Source organism: Lactuca virosa, chromosome 7 (genome assembly GCF_052849685.1).
Source record: "Lactuca virosa cultivar CGN04683 chromosome 7, Lactuca_virosa_CGN04683_v6, whole genome shotgun sequence".
NCBI classification, from domain to species: Eukaryota; Viridiplantae; Streptophyta; class Magnoliopsida; order Asterales; family Asteraceae; genus Lactuca; species Lactuca virosa.
The window spans coordinates 6,387,633-6,408,340 of record NC_136432.1 but is presented as its reverse complement, the minus strand read 5'-3'; the positions used below and the strand labels follow the sequence as shown (position 1 = coordinate 6,408,340).

The 20,708-nt window shown below is 32.8% G+C and overlaps 1 protein-coding gene across 1 annotated transcript; it reads right to left on the bottom strand.

The window, feature by feature from the left end:
- Positions 1-15,981: 15,981 nt before the first annotated feature.
- RLK4 (receptor-like protein kinase 4) lies at positions 15,982-18,851 on the bottom strand. The gene has a single exon (XM_079059207.1). The coding sequence runs from the start codon at positions 18,597-18,599 to the stop codon at positions 16,116-16,118; it is 2,484 nt and encodes an 827-aa protein (XP_078915333.1). The 5' UTR covers positions 18,600-18,851; the 3' UTR covers positions 15,982-16,115.
- Positions 18,852-20,708: the final 1,857 nt, after the last annotated feature.

Genomic DNA, 20,708 nt, shown 5'->3' with positions numbered 1-20,708 from the left:
AAACTAAGGAATTATAGAATTTATAATGAATATTCGTTAATTGAGTAATTAACCATTTGTTTGTAAAGTACCGATGTTTACGCTGGAAAATCCTATATTTTCCTAAGTGTACGTTATTGTATCATCTGTTTCAAAATCATTGAGTACAAGTATCTACCATAATTATGTTGTTTAAACATTGTTATGGTCAAAAACCATGGTTACTACCAGTAATGTATAGTGTGTTCTGTATGAAAAACCTTTGTATGAAAACCCTTGTATGAAAACCTTTGTGTGAAAACCCTAGCTACCACCAGTAATGTATATTAGTCTTATTACATAAATAATACTAGTTGAAAACGTAGTGTTCTATATCCTGAAAGTGTTGTTAATACCCTCATATGATCACCTAGTACATACTAGTTATAGAAATCCAGATCGAACAAACAGTCGATTGGGTGATTCCGCCCTAAGCCCACAACCAAACAAGGAATAGGAAATGAGGCGGATATCACACATCCCACTGCAATTCGGATGTTAATTTCATATTACCCTAGTGTATATACCAAGTTATCACATAGTTATTAACCATAGTGTATGTTCGTTAGGTATATTATTACGTGGACGAGTCGTTGTTTCACCTGTGGATTCTTATAACTATATTGATGGACGAATACCAAAACGACGTACTTCGGACGTCGAAAACTGAACAGACGTTTGTCACCCCAGGCATTCCTGCGTAACTGTAGCTAGCAGTTTAGGTGTGGGATTGTCAGTCCCGTATAGATCTATACACAAACTCACGCTCTCCCTCCAGGAGACTCTAGTTACAAGGCGCCGCACACTGTAGTTCTCTCAACGAATAAACGAATAATACTATGAAAACCCTTTTTGTTATGAATCCTTATAAAATAATATCTTTTATTTCATAATTCATAAGTTTGTTTCCTCTGTTCTGAAAACTGTGTTTGTAAAGTTTGTATCTTAACATGTTTTGTAAAACCGATTTCAAGTCTAGTAGTGACGATGTTTTACTATGTATATAAGTTCTATGTTCAATGTATACTAGTGATAGGAAAAATATAATAAACCAAAATTATATTTTTAAACACAAGATTACTTGTGTTTTTACTTGTATTCCCCCTGAAAACATCAAAAAACTCGGAAAAATATAGGGGTATGAACTCACCGTTAATTGTGTGCAAGCGTCGAATCAATGAACTGGAAACGAAGACCCTCGAGTTGTTGTACGTGGCACTTAACGGAATCCTAATAACAATTAAATACATATATATATATATATCTAAATTAGCGATTTCATTAAATGAAGTGTTGGAAAACACTTGCTTTCGGTTAAGGAATGTTACCGGGATTTGAGCGAATCGAGAAAAGCGGGTTTTCAGTCTAATGCACCACTTAGGAAGTGTTTACGGCCATGAATGGAGTTTACGGCCGTGAACTGTCTACAGCCATGAACATTCTCTTTGAAGGGTTTACGGCCTTTGAAGATTCGATGAGTGTACGTCCGTAAACGGGTTTACGGCCTTTGAAGATTTGAAGATATGAAGTTTGTGCAGCCGTAAACTCAGGAACAAGTATGCCGGATTCGATGAAAAAAAACATGTTTTAGATGCTCCAGAACAACCTCCAATGATGATTCTCGATGATTTTCGGAAGAATAAGGGTGTTTTGGGGTTTACAGTCAAGAGTCTAGAGAGAGAAGGAGAGAGTTTTTGGCGAGAAAAGTCTAAATGAAGGGTAGGGATACGTATTTATAGGGGGTTTTCATGGTCGGTGATGGGGTCCACCTGGCACTGACCGTAAACATGTTTACGGCTGTAAACGGGTTTATGGTCGTAAACGGGTTTACGGCCGTGAACTCCAGTCAGGCTGTGAACTGATGTCTCGTTCGAAGAAAAACTCGAATTTCGCGTGGTTTTTGTTCCGACTCATATATAAAGTTCGATTATATAACTAAATAACTTTCCAAACCAAAGGAATTCGACGAGACTCAATAAAAATCAAATTTTATTAACGAAATTCGGGTTCATAATAGCGGAAAAAGATTCGGGTTGTCACAGATGATACTTGGAAGAATGTGGAGCTTGAAAGATCTTAAGCTTGTTCTTGAGGAAGTATGATTTGTTTGCTAAGTGAAGTGAAGGATGGATTTTAGAGGGAGTGTGTGAAATAATTCAGAGAGTAAAATGGGGAAAAGGTGAGGGTTAACAAAGGGGTTCTCGTTTAAATAAGAGGAGTGAAACTGATTTGAAGTTTACTTGGAGAACTGTTAGCTAATTCATGGGTGTTTGTTGGGTAATACGTAAAGATCTGTGAATGCATGGGAAAATGGCAAAAGACATCACATCTTAAAGTCAATATGTTTTCTTTTACTCTATTCTAATCCGTAAACATCCATGGTGTAACCACATGTGTTTACGCCCCTAGGGTGGGTTTTCTCTTGAGTTTTCGTCCAAGGTTTGGTCCACTAAGGAGTTTTCGCCCAAACATTACTTACCTAAGGTAGTTTACGCCCAAATATTGGTTCCCTAAAGTGTTTACGCCCTAACATGGATTCTCTAAGGTGTTTACGCCGCAAGATTGATTCCCTAAAGTGTTTACGCCCAAGTATGGATCCCTTAAGGTGTTTACGGCCAAACCATGGCCCATTAAAGGTGTTCACGGCCAAACCTTAGTCCATTAGGGTAGTTTTCGACCAAGGTAGAGTTCTAGGCCCAAATTCATAAAGGATATGCTTATGGTGTGCTATATTGTTGACTTGACAAGAGTGCATTCAATTATGGTTCCACAAAGCTTATTACACATATTTATATCCAAATATGTTAGCTTAAGTCATTGTTCTTATGGCCTTCCATGTTCTAAGGTGGGTGGGAGACTAGACCAAATACTAGTAGACAATCTTTTAAATCCATGATTCTTATTCAAATTCATTTGTCTAGTTTTGCCTTGATAAACTTGTTTACTTTCAAGGGGTTGCCTTATATGTGACCTCCAATGTGTATACTTCCATATATATGCATTTATGCCCTCATGGCTTTCAAGGTTTTTATTGTAATAGGGTTTCAATTTAGACCTTGCTTGATCCAAATCTTTCGGGTTGTCACATCATCCCCCTTTAGATATAAAGACATTAAACATACAAAATTCTTGATGTGCATTAAGTACATCATTTTAGCACGTAGATGAGCCCTTTTCAAAACTTTAGCTTGAGGATCACCAAGAACTTGTTCTTTAGGATGAGTCCATGTCCATCTGTCCAGTGGTGGGTAGGCAGGATCAAAATCCAAAGGTGCATCTTCAAACATGCCATCCGTTTCATAACCTTCACCTACATTGGACACATTATCAGGTACATCATGAAAAACATCAACATGTACATTAGCAGGTATTGATCCATATTGCTCCCCCTCAACAATTGGATTTATATTTAAATGCTCCCCCTCGACAGTTGGATTCGAATTATGATGCTCCCCCTCGACATCTGTATTCAAATGATCATGCTCCCCCTAGACACCATCATATGAATTCAAAGTGTTCCCCTCCACTTGATCACCTTGCAACACAGGGTGACATTCGACATGTATTGGAGAGTTTGTTGTAGAATTTAAATCAGCATCATCCTGAGTTAGTGTCGAACCATCAGAATGTTTCGATGCTTCAGGAATCTGATTATCATCTGCATGAACTTGTGCATCTATTTCCCTGTCAGGAACACCTAAAATTAAGTCATAATCATAATCAAAAGAATTAGCAATATTTGACTCATCATTCATTTATGGAATTATAGGCTTTTGTTCAAAAGTCTTTTCGACACGTTTGACATAGTAATCATCGAAATTTAGATTGAAAGTTTCATCAATCTTCCTTGTCCGCTTATTCAACACCCGATATGCGACTGAGTTCATCGAGTATCCCAAAAAATATCCCTTCATCAGCTTTTAACAGAAATTTCGAAAGGTTATCTTTGAGATTTATGATAAAACATCTGCAACCAAAAACATGGAAAATTTTCACATTTGGTTTTCTATTGTTAATGATTTCATACGGGTTTATATTAAAACGACGTTGAATAAATGATCGGTTTTGAGTGAAACATGTTGTCGAAACTACCTCGACCCATAAATATTGTGGTAGATTCGCATAGGTGAGCATAGTCCTCGCTGCTTCACATAGAGACCTGTTTCTCCTTTCGACAACATAATTTTGTTGAGGTGTGTAAGGAGATGAAAAATTATGCATAATCCCTAGAGCAGCCAAAAATAAATCAAGAACATGATTCTTGAATTCTGAGCCATTATCACTTTTGATCCTTCTGACTTTTTTCCTCAAACTGAGTTCAATGTGCTTGATGAAATCGATCATTACTTGGGTTGTTTCAGACTTCTGACGAAGAAAGAAAACCGAAGTGAACCTTGAAAAATCATCGACAATGACCAAGATGTACCTTTTTTTGTTAAGAGTCTCAACAGTCGAAGGTCCACAAATATCAATGTGAAGAAGTTCCAGAGGTTCGATGATCTTTGAATCGATGATTATTGGATGACCTTGACGATGTTGCTTCCCTGTTCACATGTTGCACATAACGAATCATTATCAAATTTTAAAACAGTTAAGCCTCGAACAATATCATTTACCACCAATTTGTTTAGATTTTTGAAATTCATATGAGATAGTCTACGATGCCTTCGAAAGTAGGCAAACAGAGGGTACTCCAACGATTGGCTTGATGTCGAGAGTGAACATATCACCCTTCCTTTTAGACTTGAGCAAAACCTCTTTGGTTTCTTTGTTCGAAATGACATTCCCTTCCTCATCGAAGATGACTTGATTACCAGTGACCACAACAAGTTGTGTAACACTAACCAAGTTGTGTTTAAGACCTTCGACGTATGCCACTCTACTGACTGTAAACTTGTCATTTGTAACTTTCCCATAGCCTTTAACCTTGAATTTGTGGTTATATCCAAATTTCACAACACCAACATTCTCTAAACTTCTATAATCATGCAAATTTTCCTTTTGACCTGTCATGTGACGAGACCAACCACTATCTATGTACCAGTGTTCATCGTATTGCTCATCACACGGTACCTGCGATCAATTAAAAAATCTAGGTCCCCAAGGCTTTTTGGGTACTTGGTTATAGAATGGAATGCATTATGAAATGAGGATCCTAACACCCAACTTCGAACCTTAGATTTCAAACTATCGATCAAGTCAACTTCTATTGACTTAGGTATTCAAATGTAATCATTCATTGGTTTAGGTTCGACACAAACTTTCCCTCTTCCATCAGCAGTTCGTTTGACTCAACTTTCACTTTTTGAACTTCTGTCCATTTTCGAACTAAAGGATTCGATTCCTTTGATGAAGAACTTCCAGTTAGAGACTCATTCAAGTAGCTTTCGTAAGCATACCTGATTTCCACTTGTGAAAACTTCCCAGATTGGTAGGACTTTCTTTTTCCTTCGAGCCAATGATTTATATTCTTCGTGTTAGTTTTTCCTTTGACAAATGAAGCATTGACTTTCAGCTTTGAATTAGGATTGAGAAAATGAGGTGGTTTGGGTTTAAATGGTTTGTTTTTACTTCCTCTAACTTCCAGCTTGTCGAACTCTCTTTTTGGGAATGACGATTTCGGAGGATGTTGAAATCGATTTTGAAAATGTATATTGTAACCGACTGTTGTTCGATTAAAAACACTTTGTTCTTTTGAAAAACTTCTTTGATTTTGAAATTGATGAAAATGTCTTTGTTCATTTTCTTGAAAACCATTTTTATGAAAATTATTTTGTGAAAACCTTGCATTTTGACGATTGGGAATAAAATTCATTTGTTGTTGGTTTTGAACAAAATTCTCATTTCTTGGTTTTTGAACACTCGACTTTTGAATTGGTTTTTGAACTTTTGAATGACTTTTTGAGAAATCATTTTGTTTTAGAGCGGGTGTGTTATGAACAAAAAACTTATTTTGTGTAAAACTTTGAACTTGTTCAGTCGTTTTCTGATCATACGATTTTTGTGCAATTTTCTTTGGTTTCTTAAAAGACTTTTTATTTTTCCAAAAACACCTTGTTTCGATCTTTTGACATCGAAATTCCTTCTTCTTTTGAAACCTTTTTAATTTCTTCATTGCAAATTTGTGCTTTTGTCTTTTGATTTTGAGAAACCGGTTCACTTGATTGTTTAACATCATTCTCTTTTTCTATTTTCACTTCCCATACTCTTTGGTTTTTGTCTTTGAAACGTTGATGAATTATTGTTTAGGTTATTTTCGACGGTGCTTTGATTTGAGAAAAACCCATCTTTTGACGCTCCTTTGTTGTCATCATCAACAATTTTGTTGATTTCAGGATTCACTGTCTCTATTTCCTGTAGTGACAAACACTTGATTGGGAAACACGACATCATCGGTGCATTTGAAATTTGGATAAACAACTGAGTTCGATTCGAGATAATGAGGACCTTTTTCCTTCATCACTTTTTTGAATTTCTCTGTTTCCTCATAAACTTGATCAACAACAACTCTGGGAATAGTTGGTTCAATTGGAACATCTTCGTCATCAGTATCACTATCAGTCTGACTATCTTCGACAACCACACGGTCATAGTCATGAACTTTTGATGTTGAAGGTTGGTCAATGTTAACCTTTTCCAATGAATCATTACATTTTTCTTTACCCTTCGTCACCGAAGTGACATTAATGATAGACAACTGAAAACAATCAACAGTTTCCTCTTGCTCAATCTCACTGAGATTGTGAGAATCATCTTCGATATCAGCAAAATTGTTTTGAGAGTCAAATGTCGAATTCTCAGTCATTTTTAAAATTTTGAGTTGTTCAGTCTTAGTCAAGGTATCATTCATAATATGTACCAAATCATTAGCATTTAAACATTCATCTATCTTAACAATACCATATGCATATGAGTCATTTGGGACCTTATCAAATTTAGAGATCTTTTTCTCACAATCATAGGATGTAGAATCTATTTTCTCCCTTTCGAATACCTAGAAGGGCAATAATTTACTATGTTGTTCATTACTAATGTCAGATGAATGATGTAAAGCTGTCGGTTTAGCCTACAATCTTTTAGCTGAATTGTCTACTCTACTTCTCTTTGACTCCAATCATTTCTGTGTTTCTAGTAGTAAGGATTTCGATTTTTCAGCATCACTACTAACATAAATAAGCAAGTCATTAACATACGTAATAGTATCATCGAAATCAGACAAAACAATATCATATGAACTAGAAGGAATATTAAAGGATTCAAGAAGAGAACGTACCTTCAAAGTCATTGGAGACTTTGCGTGCTCCAGTAGAAATGAAACATTTTCCGGTCACTTTCTCCTCATCTTGACTTCCCTCTTCATATTTTGCATACATCGCTCCGTGTGTGGGGTTCCTCATTTATTCTTCATCCGATCCAGATACCATATTTGATAGGTACCATCCCCATCACCACTTCCTTTTACTACAGGTGACATCCCCTTCGTCCTTGCTCTCACTTCCTCCAACCTTTCAACATAATAAGCTTCATCCTCCACTCTTTCCTTCATCTCATCTCTTTTCCTCAACATGCACTCAATTGTCATATGGTTTTCACCATTGCAACAGTGGCAATCGAAACCAGAATCTCCTTTTAACTTCTTCTCCAACTTCTCACTAGTAACCTTACTCTCTTTCTTCTCAACCTTCGAATCTTATCTAACATTCTTCCCAGTTGAAGAATTTCCCTTGAAAACACTATTTCCTTTGAACTTCGGATTGAATGGCTTCTTGAAGAGCTTCTTAACTTTGTTGTTCGAGTAATAAGCCACAGCTTTATCTTCAGAATTCATGAGAAAACCTTCATCACCAGAACCAACAATCTCAGCAGATTCGACTTCAGACTCTTTTCCAGATACTTTCGAAACCAATGCAAGAGGACCTCCCAAATTCAATTTTCCTTATTCATCTATTTCAATGATTTCACTTTCATGAGCTTTTAGAACATTGTAGAGATCACCCAACGAATAGTTGTCAAAGTTCTGTTGTGTCTTTATCATCAAATTGATATTCCTCCATTCCTTTCGAAGTCCCATTAAGAATGTGATATTGTACTCAATAGTAGTACGGATGACTCCATATCGACTGCATTTGAAGATCAAGTTATTAAGACGACCATAATAGAGTTCGATCATCTCATTTTCTTTCTGCTTGAATTCTCCCAATTCGAGCAAGCATTGCTTCACCGAGCTCTTTCTTGTCTTCTCACTTCCCTGATGCTTCTCTTTCAAGGTATCCCAGATCTTCTTATTTGTTTTGCAACCACGCACGTAATTGTAAATCACGGGAGGAAGAGCATCGCGAAGTTCTCACAAACATCTTTTGTCATTTGCTTTTTGTTTATTTGTCTGTGATCCAACATCAGGATCAGAACCAACAGTTCCGACTTGTTCTAGCCTATTTGCTTGACGATTTCCACCTGTAATGCAACTCCACAGATCATCGTCAATCCCATTGAGATAATCTTCCATCCTATCCGCCCATTGCTCGTAATATTCAGGAATCAGCGTCGGAATTTTGGTTGAAGAACCGAGAAGATGAGAGAAACCATTCATTGTGTTCATGTTGAAGTTTGCCATTGATGTACGGACAAAAATGATAAAAAGCTTCATAGAGAATAATCTAATGAACAAAACTTCCAGAAAACAGATAACTAACACTCGATTTATTAAACAAGATGCAGAATCGAATCAAAACAGTTGATCGGAAAAGATTTTCTAGATCAAAAGTGCGAAATATTTTTGAATCGAAAAGGAGATTCAAAAACTTTTGAAAACACGAGAAAATCAGAAATCAACTAAGAAAATCTTTTTTAATTTGGTTTCAGAAATTTAACTTTTTAAAATTTATTTGATGAATATTTGTTTGTTTCTTTGATTGTAATTATTCAGAACAACAAACATTGTTTTTATTTTTAAAGATAATATTATGATTTTTTATATAAGATTATTTTTAACTATTCTTATTGTAAGTTAGTTTTAAGTTACTTATTTGAAAATTCTTAATGATTATAAAAAATAGTTGCATGTTTTTTTTTGTTAATTTAGGATTACAATTTAAGTTTAACATTTTACTTTATAACTTTTAACTATTTATAAAATAGTCTCTCAATTTTTTTTCAATTTTTAGCTGAAATTTTGATTTAAGTTGACCGTTTAATATTATATTGAAATTAATAATTTAACTATTTTGCATGAAATCATAAATTATACAAAATATGTGACTCTGAAATGACAATTGCTCATATACGATAACATATTTAAACTAATAAGTTAACTATAATATTTTAAAAAGTTAAAGTCATATTTTTTTATAAATAGAAGTAAAATAAGATATTTTAGTATTATACATTAGTTAATTTATGATTAGAATTTAGTTTTTACATTAATTTAACATTTTAACCAATTTAGAATAATTATTATAATGAAATTGAAAAGTCGCGGAGGTTTTAAATGCGTGTGGTGCAATTAAAAATACATCTTTTATCGCGCGTTGCACAGAAACACCTATATAGTTAAAATCTTTACAAATATATCTTTTTTTTAAATATAACAATAACGTTGTTGTTAAATTTGATATAATAATTCGTATACTAAATTGATATAATATATTGATTATTTTGAATTATATGATAATATATACATCTATTATAACTGTATAATCTCAACCGTTTGAATGACTTCTACCACCGAGTTTTTGTTATTGTTAATTAATTTTTTAAAAATTATTTTCTTAACGTTTTAATTTCTATCATTATAATTGTTTAAAACATCAGACATCGTTTTTTTTAAAGGTAACAATATAATCATTTACATAGATTTATTTTTAACTATTGTTATTGTAAGTTATTTTAGTTACTTATTTGAAAACTTTTAACGATTATAATAATATCTTTAGGAAATATTTTAGTTAAATTGAGATTATAATTTAGTTTTTGCATTTAGCACTACAATCTATTACTTTTAACTATTCACAAAATATTCATTGGGTTTTTTAAGTGGAACCGAAATTTATATTTAAGTTGACACTGTAATGTTATATTTAAATTAACAGTTTAAGTATTTTGTTGAAACTGTTTAAAGTTGTAGCTTTAAATTGATAATGGTTTACATACAACAACATATTAAATCTAATAAATTAAGTATAATATGTTAAAAGTTAAAGACATAACTTTATAAGTAGAAGTAAAGATATTATTTTAATATTGAAATTTAGTTTATTTATGATTATATTTTAGGTTTGATATTTATTTGACTTTATTAACCAAATTATCATCATTATTAGAAAGACACTAGAATTTATCACTTTTAACTATTTACAAAATATTCATTGGGTTTTTTAAGTGGAACCGAAATTTATATTTAAGTTGACACTGTAATGTTATATTTAAATTAACAGTTTAAGTATTTTGTTGAAACTGTTTAAAAGTTGTAGCTTTAAATTGATAATGGTTTACATACAACAACATATTAAATCTAATAAATTAAGTATAATATGTTAAAAGTTAAAGACATAACTTTATAAGTAGAAGTAAAGATGTTATTTTAATATTGAAATTTAGTTTATTTATGATTACACTTTAGGTTTGATATTTATTTGACTTTATTAACCAAATTATCATCATTATTAGAAAAACACTACAATTTATCACTTTTAACTATTTACAAAATATTATTTGGGTTGTTTAAGTTAAACTAAAATTTCTATTTAAGTTGGTCCTGTAATGTTATATTTAAATTTATAATTTAAATATTTTATACAAATTGTTTAAAAGTTGTAGCTTTAAAATGACAATGGTTTACATCCAACAATATATTAAAACTAATAAATTAAGTATAATATGTAAAAAGTAAAAAAAAAACATAACTTTATAAGTAGAAGTAAATATATTCTTTTAATATTGAAATTTAGTTTATATATGATTACACTTTAGGTTTGATATTTATTTAATCTTATTAACCAGCTTATAATCATTATTAGAAAGAAATTGAAAAGTCATTGGAGTTTCAAATGAATGTGGTGAAATAAAAAATGCTTCATTTATAATATAGTATGATTATCAGATTAATGTCACAACTTTTGAACTATATATACTTAATTTTATAATATGTTACATTCATATTATGTATTTATATGATTGTTGCAAACTAGAATTCTACATCCTTAAGTTTGTAATGTAGTTATGAATATTTTGTCTCAAATATATAACTTTATATTATATATTTGATTATTATGTTTGTAGAGAAAAAAATACATACACTCCTATATAATAAGTACACACAAAATATTAGAGACACATAATTAAGTTTTTAATAATTGGTTTGAAACATTTTGGTATAATATTTGGTTTAGACGTATAATTCATTTAATTGAGTAAACAAGATTTAAATATTTTAATCCTATCTAATTAAGTCCAATAAGTATCCACTAATTACAATGAATGAAAAACATCTTTGATTTGTATCTAAATAACATTTAGTTGGGATTTGAAGAGTTGTAATATTAAAATAACACTTCAATGCAAATAATAATTTTTCGTTATATTAATATGACTACAAATATATTTTAATTACTCTTAGAAATACTAAGTTACATAATAACAATTTATTTAATAACTTATAACCTTATACACATCATCTTATATGAATAATAAATATAAAATATTCATTCTACACATTAGATAATCATATTATTTGCTTAAAAGACTAAACTCAATTTAAATATTTCAATCCCGTTTAATAATATTCATTCTACACATTAGATAATCATATTATTTGCTTAAAAGACTAAACTCAATTTAAATATTTCAATCCCGTTTAAGAATATCAAAAAGCTTCAATTTTACTAAAAGTTTTGTCGGTTTCAAAATTGGAATAACATATGCTAATATTAGTAAATTTAAGTTATTTATATATCATAACTTTCAATATATAAAGTTTGGTATATCAAAATATGGCTGAGACCCTATCATTTTATCAACCTTCAAATATAACATTCTTTTGCAATATGACATAAACAAACAACATATTCAACAACTTTTAGTCTTACAATATCATTTTCTTTACTTTATTACGAAATAACTTTTTTTGTACATATTCTATATAAAAGATATCAAATATTCACTGTAATATTAATATATCACATTCATTGTCATTTACAATCGAACATATTACATAAAATATCATATCATTGATGTTTGCTCACTTTTATTGAAAAAGACATATTCATAAAAGTCACTGATAACGATATGAAAAATGTGAAAAAAAAAAACGTAGACAAATTGTAAATTCTAACACATTCTTAACAACATAATTGTTTTCCTACGCGATGATTCGCATAGTAATCAATACTACAACTAAATGGCTTTTTGTAATTGCTTTGAGTTTGAGTTTATAGAATTAATTCTAATTTAGTTATATAATTATCTTTTATATGATAAAATATAAAGTAATTTAACCACTTTTTAATGTGTATTTGAAAAAAGTAAATTTTTTTTTGACAAAATAACCACTTTGTCCGTAATTGGGTATTCCGGACAAGAAAAAACATTCTTTTTACTAATTTCGGAATGTCATCCTGGATTCCGGACTAAAATTTCGAATTTCGAAAGAAAAAAAAAACTCTAAAATTTCAAAAACAAGTTTGATCCGAAGAACAATTCCGGAATTTTGAGAAAAAAATTCATTTTTTACTTAAATTTAACAAAAAAGTTAAAAAATATATATATTAATGTGAGCTATATACGATATTAACGCATGAAATTAGATATTTTATTGAGAAACGTTGACATTAAATATTTCGAAATGTAACATTTGGAATCCCAAAATAAAATAAAAAATTTTCTTTGAAAACTAAAAAAAAAACTCCGGAATATGAACAATACTCTGTGATTAGGCATTTAGGAGAAAGTGGTTATTTCCAAAAACTGAAAAATATGGTTATTTTCTGTGAAAACCTCATTTATAAGGGTTAGTTTACTCAATCTCCTTAAAATATATGTTTTAATAATATAACAAATAAGTTAAATCCCCCGTTATAGGGAGAATTTCATACATGCATTTATTAAACATCAAAATATCATATTTGTCTAGATGAATTTCTAAAAACCATATTTACCTTTCAAAAACCTCTAAAATAACATATTTGCTCAAATCGTTTTTAGAATATTTTTAATTGTTTATAATCGTTTTTATGTCTTAAAATAATTATAATAACTAAAAAATTAACAATATTGTCCTTACGTCTAAATTGGTGGATCGTTTACTTCTAAATTGTTGGAATCTCGTCCTTTTACCAGCACGACACAATGTACACATCGTCTTCATACTTCTCTCCTTGGAATCTATGCATTGATTGTTTAGTTTTTATCGTTGCCGATTGTTACAGTGTTGTAGCACGATGATACTTAAATATTACCCTTGATATTTGATGTTTAAGAAGGATATATATGATATTTCGATATTTTAGAATGATATATATATATATATATATATATATATATATGATATTTTGATGTTTAAGGATATATATGATATTTTAAAAGTTTATGATGATAAATATGATATTTTGAAATTAGGCTGGACAAATATAATATTTTGATGTTTAATAAGGACATATATGAAAATTTTCCTTTACTGAATATAAACTATTTGTTTGATTTTATTTGTTTAATTATAAAAGTTGTAAAGATTTTTTAACAAAAAAAATATAGTAAAAGAATGAAAAAACTCTCAAACATAAAAAAGTATTTAAAAAAATAATCTTTTTCATGCAACCGAAGATAAATAACTATGTACAAAAAAATTGAGAAATAAAATAAAAAGGTTGGTAAAAGTTTTGTAAACGGTATTTAAGCCATGAACAAAATTACCGGTCCAAAATCTGTCTCAAAGAAAGTCGAGACCGAACCGATCTAAAACGAGATCGGACAGAAAAATACCTCCCGAGGACGATTTGAGAAAAGAGGGACCGTTCTGAAACCATTCTCAAAAAGGATTCGACCCTTCCAAGATCAATCTGAGACCGATTCAAGATATGTCAGAGACCGGTCTCCAAAACAGATCCAAAGCAAAAGTTTATATGCATAGTATTTTGTGTTAATCACATGTTACCTAACTTCGTACTTTCTTTATTTTATTAAATTTTAATATATCCTTTTTGTACATCTTTATATATCATTTTTATGTTATCACATATTTATTAACAGAAAAATTAGAAACCGAAACAAGAAAACCAGAAAAATTGGATTTGAACAGAACAAGACGCACAAGTACTAGACTGAAAAAGATCAATATCATCAATACCAAAAAAGACAATACCGCATTAAGGCCTGCGTAAAAGGAAAAAAAACAAAAACAAAAAACACCGAATTAGAAGAAATCTGTTTCAAGACAGATTCAAAAAAGGCTAGACCGGTGCGAGACCAATCTAAAAAACTAGACCGTTTTGAGACCAATATGAAAAATGAAATCACCAATATGCATCTCTACACTTAGCTACTAAAGTACGGAACTAGAAGAAAAAAGAAACTACAAGAACTACACCTATAAACCATAAATTATAGGGTATTGTTATACCTATCCCAGATTTTTTAATCATACCCCTACAATTATTATTTTTTAGGTAGATAACAAAAACCTATACATAGTATTCCGCGCCACAAAAACCTAGGCATAGTATTTCGTGCTTGTGAGCTGGAAAGCTTCAAAAATCCGAGTGCACATAGGGAGATTCAAACTCTGAACCTCCAGGCAACAACACACATTAGCTTTAAGCACTTTACCACTAAGCTGGAACCTTTTTTTGTTTAATTAAATCAAATCGTTCTATATAACCTATAAAAAATAATAATAATAATAAAAATAATAAAAATAAAAATAAAAATAATAATTATTATTATTATTATTGTCGCCGTTTTATTATTATTATGGTTTGTATTGTATGAATACGCATATATACATATCGTATACATATAAATATGAAATAAATATATATATATATATATATATACTTAATAATATGTACAAATACACATAGTTATGTCTTTTATAAATATAAACTAATAAAACATTAAAAATATATTCAAACGTCAAACATTTTTTTGTTTAAATCTTTTGTTCAATTAAAATTAAAGATTTTTTTAACTATATAAAAAATGATAAAAGTTTAAATTTTTTTGGTTATACACATAAACAAAACGTCATATTTTTTTAAAAAACAAAAAGTCATATTTTTTTAAATTCGTCGTTTGAAACAGGAATACAAAAACATAATAATTACGTCAACAATGTTTTTTTATGTTAAATAATGTCTTCAAACAAAATGTCAAAAAAAAAATATTTTTAAAAATCATAAAAACAAAGGTAAATAAATAAAATAAAAAAACAAGATTAATAAAAGAAAAAACAAATAAATTAGTATATATTAAAAGAAAATAAAAAAACATAATCATTAGTTATTTAAGGAAAAAAATGTAATTATTAAAATGTAGGGTTAAGTGGAAAGAGATAGGAATAATTGCAGCCTAAATTATAACCCGTTTAAGATTTGGGTGATGCTAATAAGACACCTTTTAGACACTCTATTAACCACTTTATAAAAAGTCAACCTATAATTAACTACATATAATTAGTTTTTTTTTTGGAAAACAATGTAATTTCAATCAATAAAAATATTTCAACATTCAATTAGGGTGTCTAATCGGTAAAATGGGGTGTCTTTTTAGCCAACTCCTTAAGATTTTTGTAGAGAAATCGGAATTCAATGTCAATTATGATCATTTCATCTTTTTTTCAACGTCATTTAGTCAAATTTGGTATACATGAGACCAATTGCAAAGTTGTCTCTCCTTTTTTTGATAGTTCACCAACTCTTAATCTAGCAACGTACATCATATTTGTATCTTTAAATAACCAATATAGTATCCCAATTTATGAACCGAACCTATGCCATAATTATATTAAATAGGATACAACTTTAAAGACAAAGACATGATGTACAACCCAGAAAAAGGTACAACTTCCATTGCACGAGGTACAAGCCCATAAAGGCAACAAGTAGCAATTACCTCAAACCGGAAAGTGACTCGTCATCGGAGGCGCGAGAAATCGTATCGTTTTGACTATTGCCGCCAACTCCCCGGAACGACTCGCCGGAAACCAACGCCTGAAGAAGCTTCGGAGGCGGTGGAACCGCCACCTCCACCACCCCTTCCAACATCTTCACCACCATTCCCATCGTCGGTCTTGTCGCCTCTTCATCTTGTATACACCAAACCGCCACCAACCCCACTCGCTCTACCTCCTCCACGTCATACTCTCCGGCGAGTCGCTCATCCACAACCGCCGCCACATCCCCCTCCGTTATCCTCCTTGCCGCCCATGGCGGAAAAAACCACTTCTCATTACTCCCACTTTCACCACCACCACCACCACCACCTTCCGGTGGTGGCCCCTCAACATTACGGCGACCACCTAATATCTCCAATAAAGTCATTCCGTAACTATACACGTCAGCTTTGGTGGTTATAGCCACACCGGAGATCCACTCCGGCGCGACATACCCCCATGTGCCTCTCATTGTCGCCAAAACCCGACTGAAATCTCGACCAATTAATTTTGCTAAACCAAAATCTGACACTTTGGCAGAAAAATCTTTATCTAGCAAAATATTTTCCGGTTTAATATCACAATGTATGATACAATTTCTACATTCTTCATGTAGATAAGCAATCCCTCTTGCAGTTCCGATTGCAATTCTGAATCTAGCCTCCCAGTCAAGAGTCCGGCCATTGTTTTTCAGGTAAGAACTCAACGGACCATTTGGCATGTAATCGTATACAAGAAGCCTATGTGATTCTTCAGAGCAGAAGCCTATCAATCTAACGAGATTAACATGTTGGATGTTACCGATTGTACACACCTCTGCACGGAACTCTTTTTCACCGCCACCTGGTCGTTCCAGTCGCTTCACCGCCACCAGGGTGGAGTCTACTTTCCCGCTAAATACTGCCCCAAATCCGCCGTGACCAAGCTGCTCTGAGAAGCCATTGGTGGCGGCGTGGAGCTCTTTATATGTGAACACCTTCAGGTTCGTTACGGGAAAGACGGATTCTTCTTCTAGTTTCTTTCTTTTAATCATCTTCTTCCGTAGAATTATCAAAATGATGATTGCGATTGATGCAATTGCCAGGAAAGAGGTGATTGTGGTTATTAGAATAATCGTTTTCACTCCGATCTTCTTTCTGATGACGCCTTTATGAACTCGAACATTCAATGAATCTTGGATTATACCCAAATCAGAACTCGAATTTCCGAGATTCAGAAGTTTCCCAAAATAATTCTTGCAGGAATTAGTTTTCGGATTGTGTGACAAAGCGATACATGAACAATTACTCAAACACTTTCGTTCACAATCGCTTCTGCTACCTGAAAGTGCTTCGATTTTTTCTGGATCAAATGTCATGTCGCCAATTTCTTCAAACTTATCGTCGATGCTACACGCATCATCGCCGACCCTTCGACACCCAGCGGAAAAATCTCCGGCGCCCCACCCAACACCATCCAATGGTTGAAACCCGTCAAAGCATTTACACGGATTCACCATTGATTTAGCGTTACAAAACCCTAAATCCCCACATAACCCATAAACCCTACACGGGTTCTCTGGTTCCGACCAAAACATGTTCCAAAATTCTGTCTGTGGCGACCATGTGTATTGTTTGATTTTGCCGGAGGAATCGATGTTGAATCGTGTGAGCGGTTTTTGTTGGGTCATTGTTTCTGTGTACCCAAATGTCGCTGTTTCGGTGAAAGGATTTGTGAAATAGAATTTATATATGTACGGAAGAGTCATCTCCGGTACACCGGAGAAAATATTCCCCGTCCAGTTGCCGCTACTCCAATACATTCGATTGTTATCGGCCAAAAGCTCAACCTCGCCGTAATTCGGCGGTCTCAACCGCAACCAATACTTCCCCGGTGCCGGATCGTTTGAGCTTTTCCAACAAGTCAACGTTTGACCGACCGTCAAATTCATCCCCGGCAAAAACGTGTCCGCCGGAAAATCAAAGCTCCGCCATCTAACCACCCCACGAGCATCCATAAGAACCAAATCCCCATCTTCTTGAAGCTTCACATCTCCTTCACCTTCGAAATCTCCATCTGCACTTTCCCAAACGACGTCGCATCGTGAATCTCGATTATCCTTCACCGTCAACTTCCCACCGTCGATCTCAAGAGACGACGCATCCCGGCTACTCAGCGGCGTTTCACGGTTCGCCACCCAAACATAGGTGGGAGTAGGGATTGAAGCGTACCAAATCCCCAAATACCATTTCGATTCTTCGCTCGTGTTGAAGAATCCGAGCACAAAAGTTCTGTTGTCGCTAAGAATAGTGGAGTTTCCGGCGATTAGAACTTTGGAAGAGCTAGGGGTTAAGCAGGATTTTGATGGGGTTGAGCTCGATAACTGTAATGATGTGAACACGAGAAGTAAAATGGTGATTTTGTAAGAAAATCGTGGTTGGTTGTGCGAAGAAGAAGCCATGTTTGAAGTGAAAGCATGTTTTAGTTAAATAACATTTGGATCAATTGAAGCTTTTTTGCAAATTGAACTTCAAAAATGGCAGAATAGAAGATAGTATGTGCTTTGTGTGTGAGAGAGAATGAGAGGTTGGGCTTGTTGTGGAGAAGAAGTTTTAAAGGGCATTTCAGTAATTATAAATTGAAGGTTTTGTATCTTTTCACATTGGCCGTTGCTCTCAGGGTTTTCATTTACATACATGTGATAAAGTTCTAAATTCATATTTCCATCATTTACATGAGTGTCACAGTACAATAAACCAATAATTATAATGGATGGTCACTAGAATGAGAGGTGGACCATTTCTGAGGATATTTTTTTATAAAGAAAATCATGAGATTTGAGTGTAACTTAAATGTTAATTTACTAAGTAATGAAAACTAACATGGATTGAAGCATTATATCATGTGGATGTTGGTTTTATCGAGGATTGATTATATTGAAAATAAATTTGGAAGAAAATGAAATTTGAGTTGTATTAGGATTATAATAATCAATTCCAACTTATAAACTCAATGGAATCGAGGAATCCATGGTGAAATAAGTGGTCTAAGAGTTTATCAAGTTGTTTGTAGGTTCATTAAGAGCTTCTTAACGAATTAGAATTGTTATCCCTAAAGTTAGGAGCTATTAAGAGCATATAGGTCATAGATGGTGTTTAATGTTAAAAGCTTATAAAATGAATAAAACATTTTCATTTGAATTTGAATTTTTTTTTTCTTGTTTTTAGAAGTATTTATACTACCATCACCACCACGACCCCATCCCACCCCACCCTTGAACTTTTCATGTCACCTTCTTTGTCAATGATTTTCATATGTGGTGAACTACCAACGTCGTCACATGCCAGGATAAAGTCAACCCTCACCATCACCATTTTTGTCTCCAACGGGCTGCTACTGGTTGCATACTGCTACAACTAACAAAAAAACATTAAAAGAGAGAGAGAGAGAGAGAGAGAGAGAGAGAGAGAGAGATATCACATTTCCAGGAGAAAGAATGGAAAAAAAGAGTTCGAAGGATGTGAAGATGTTGTCAACGTTGACGTCGACATTGGGGATGGTAGGAAGCGAAGAGTTTCTTTGGAGCTGCCAGGAGCATACATAATTTTATTTTGACAAAATTGCAAAAATGGTCTCTGTGGTATGCAAATTTTTGGGGTTTTAGTCCAAACCCCGAGTTTTTTGGATCCATGGTTCTTTTGGAGTGGTTTGTATGTGGTTTTGGTCCCTGGACTTAACTCCCGTTAAATAGGATCTGTTAGGCCCCCTCATGTGCCTCACACGTGAGGGTAAATTCGTCATTTCATATGTAAGCGACCATTTTTGCATAAACCGTTTTTTTTAACTTAATTGACCTTTACCCCTCATTTACTTTCCCCAACACCTGTTAACTCCCCAACTCCCTCCTTCTTGCTTCTGCTCCATTGAACCTGCAAAAAACCCTCGTTGCTTATCCAAACAAGTTAATCTACGCTACACATACAAGGGCATACGTTTAATACGAAATGGTGTTCGTAATGTGGCATATCAGACCAAAACATGAAGTTGTTGATGTATCAGCCGTGTATGGTAAGTTGCTCTGTTTTCTTTAACTTTCATATTTTGCATTTTCTTATTGATTTAGAACAAAAAAATCAAAATTTTGACTTTGTTAATATGTACAATTTTGATTTTTAGCGGGTGCACCAACATGGTTTAGTATTAAGCTTTATCACGGTGGGAAATTTACTAAGTTACCTGATATAAAGTACATTTGAGGTGAAGTGCGTTATGTTGATTATGTGGACATAGATGAGTTTTTTGTACATGAACTTGATGCCATAATGCTTGACCTAGGTTACCCAAACCCACAGAATTCTGATTGCGCTGATGAATCCCCAATGATATACTACTATTTTAGGATACCCAATGGTGACTTTCAATTTGGTCTTAGAGCTTTAGGGAATGATCAGGATGTGATCAACCTTTCTAAATACATTGCACATAACAAGTTGATTGAGGTGTACACAGAGCATGAGAAGTCAAATTTACTGACTTACTTCATGTCTCCAAATGCAAAGGGTAAAGTTGT

What these genes read in the sequence shown, in the direction of transcription:
- RLK4 (XM_079059207.1), bottom strand. Translation starts at nt 18,599, where the DNA reads ATGGCTTCTTCTTCGCACAACCAACCACGATTTTCTTACAAAATCACC.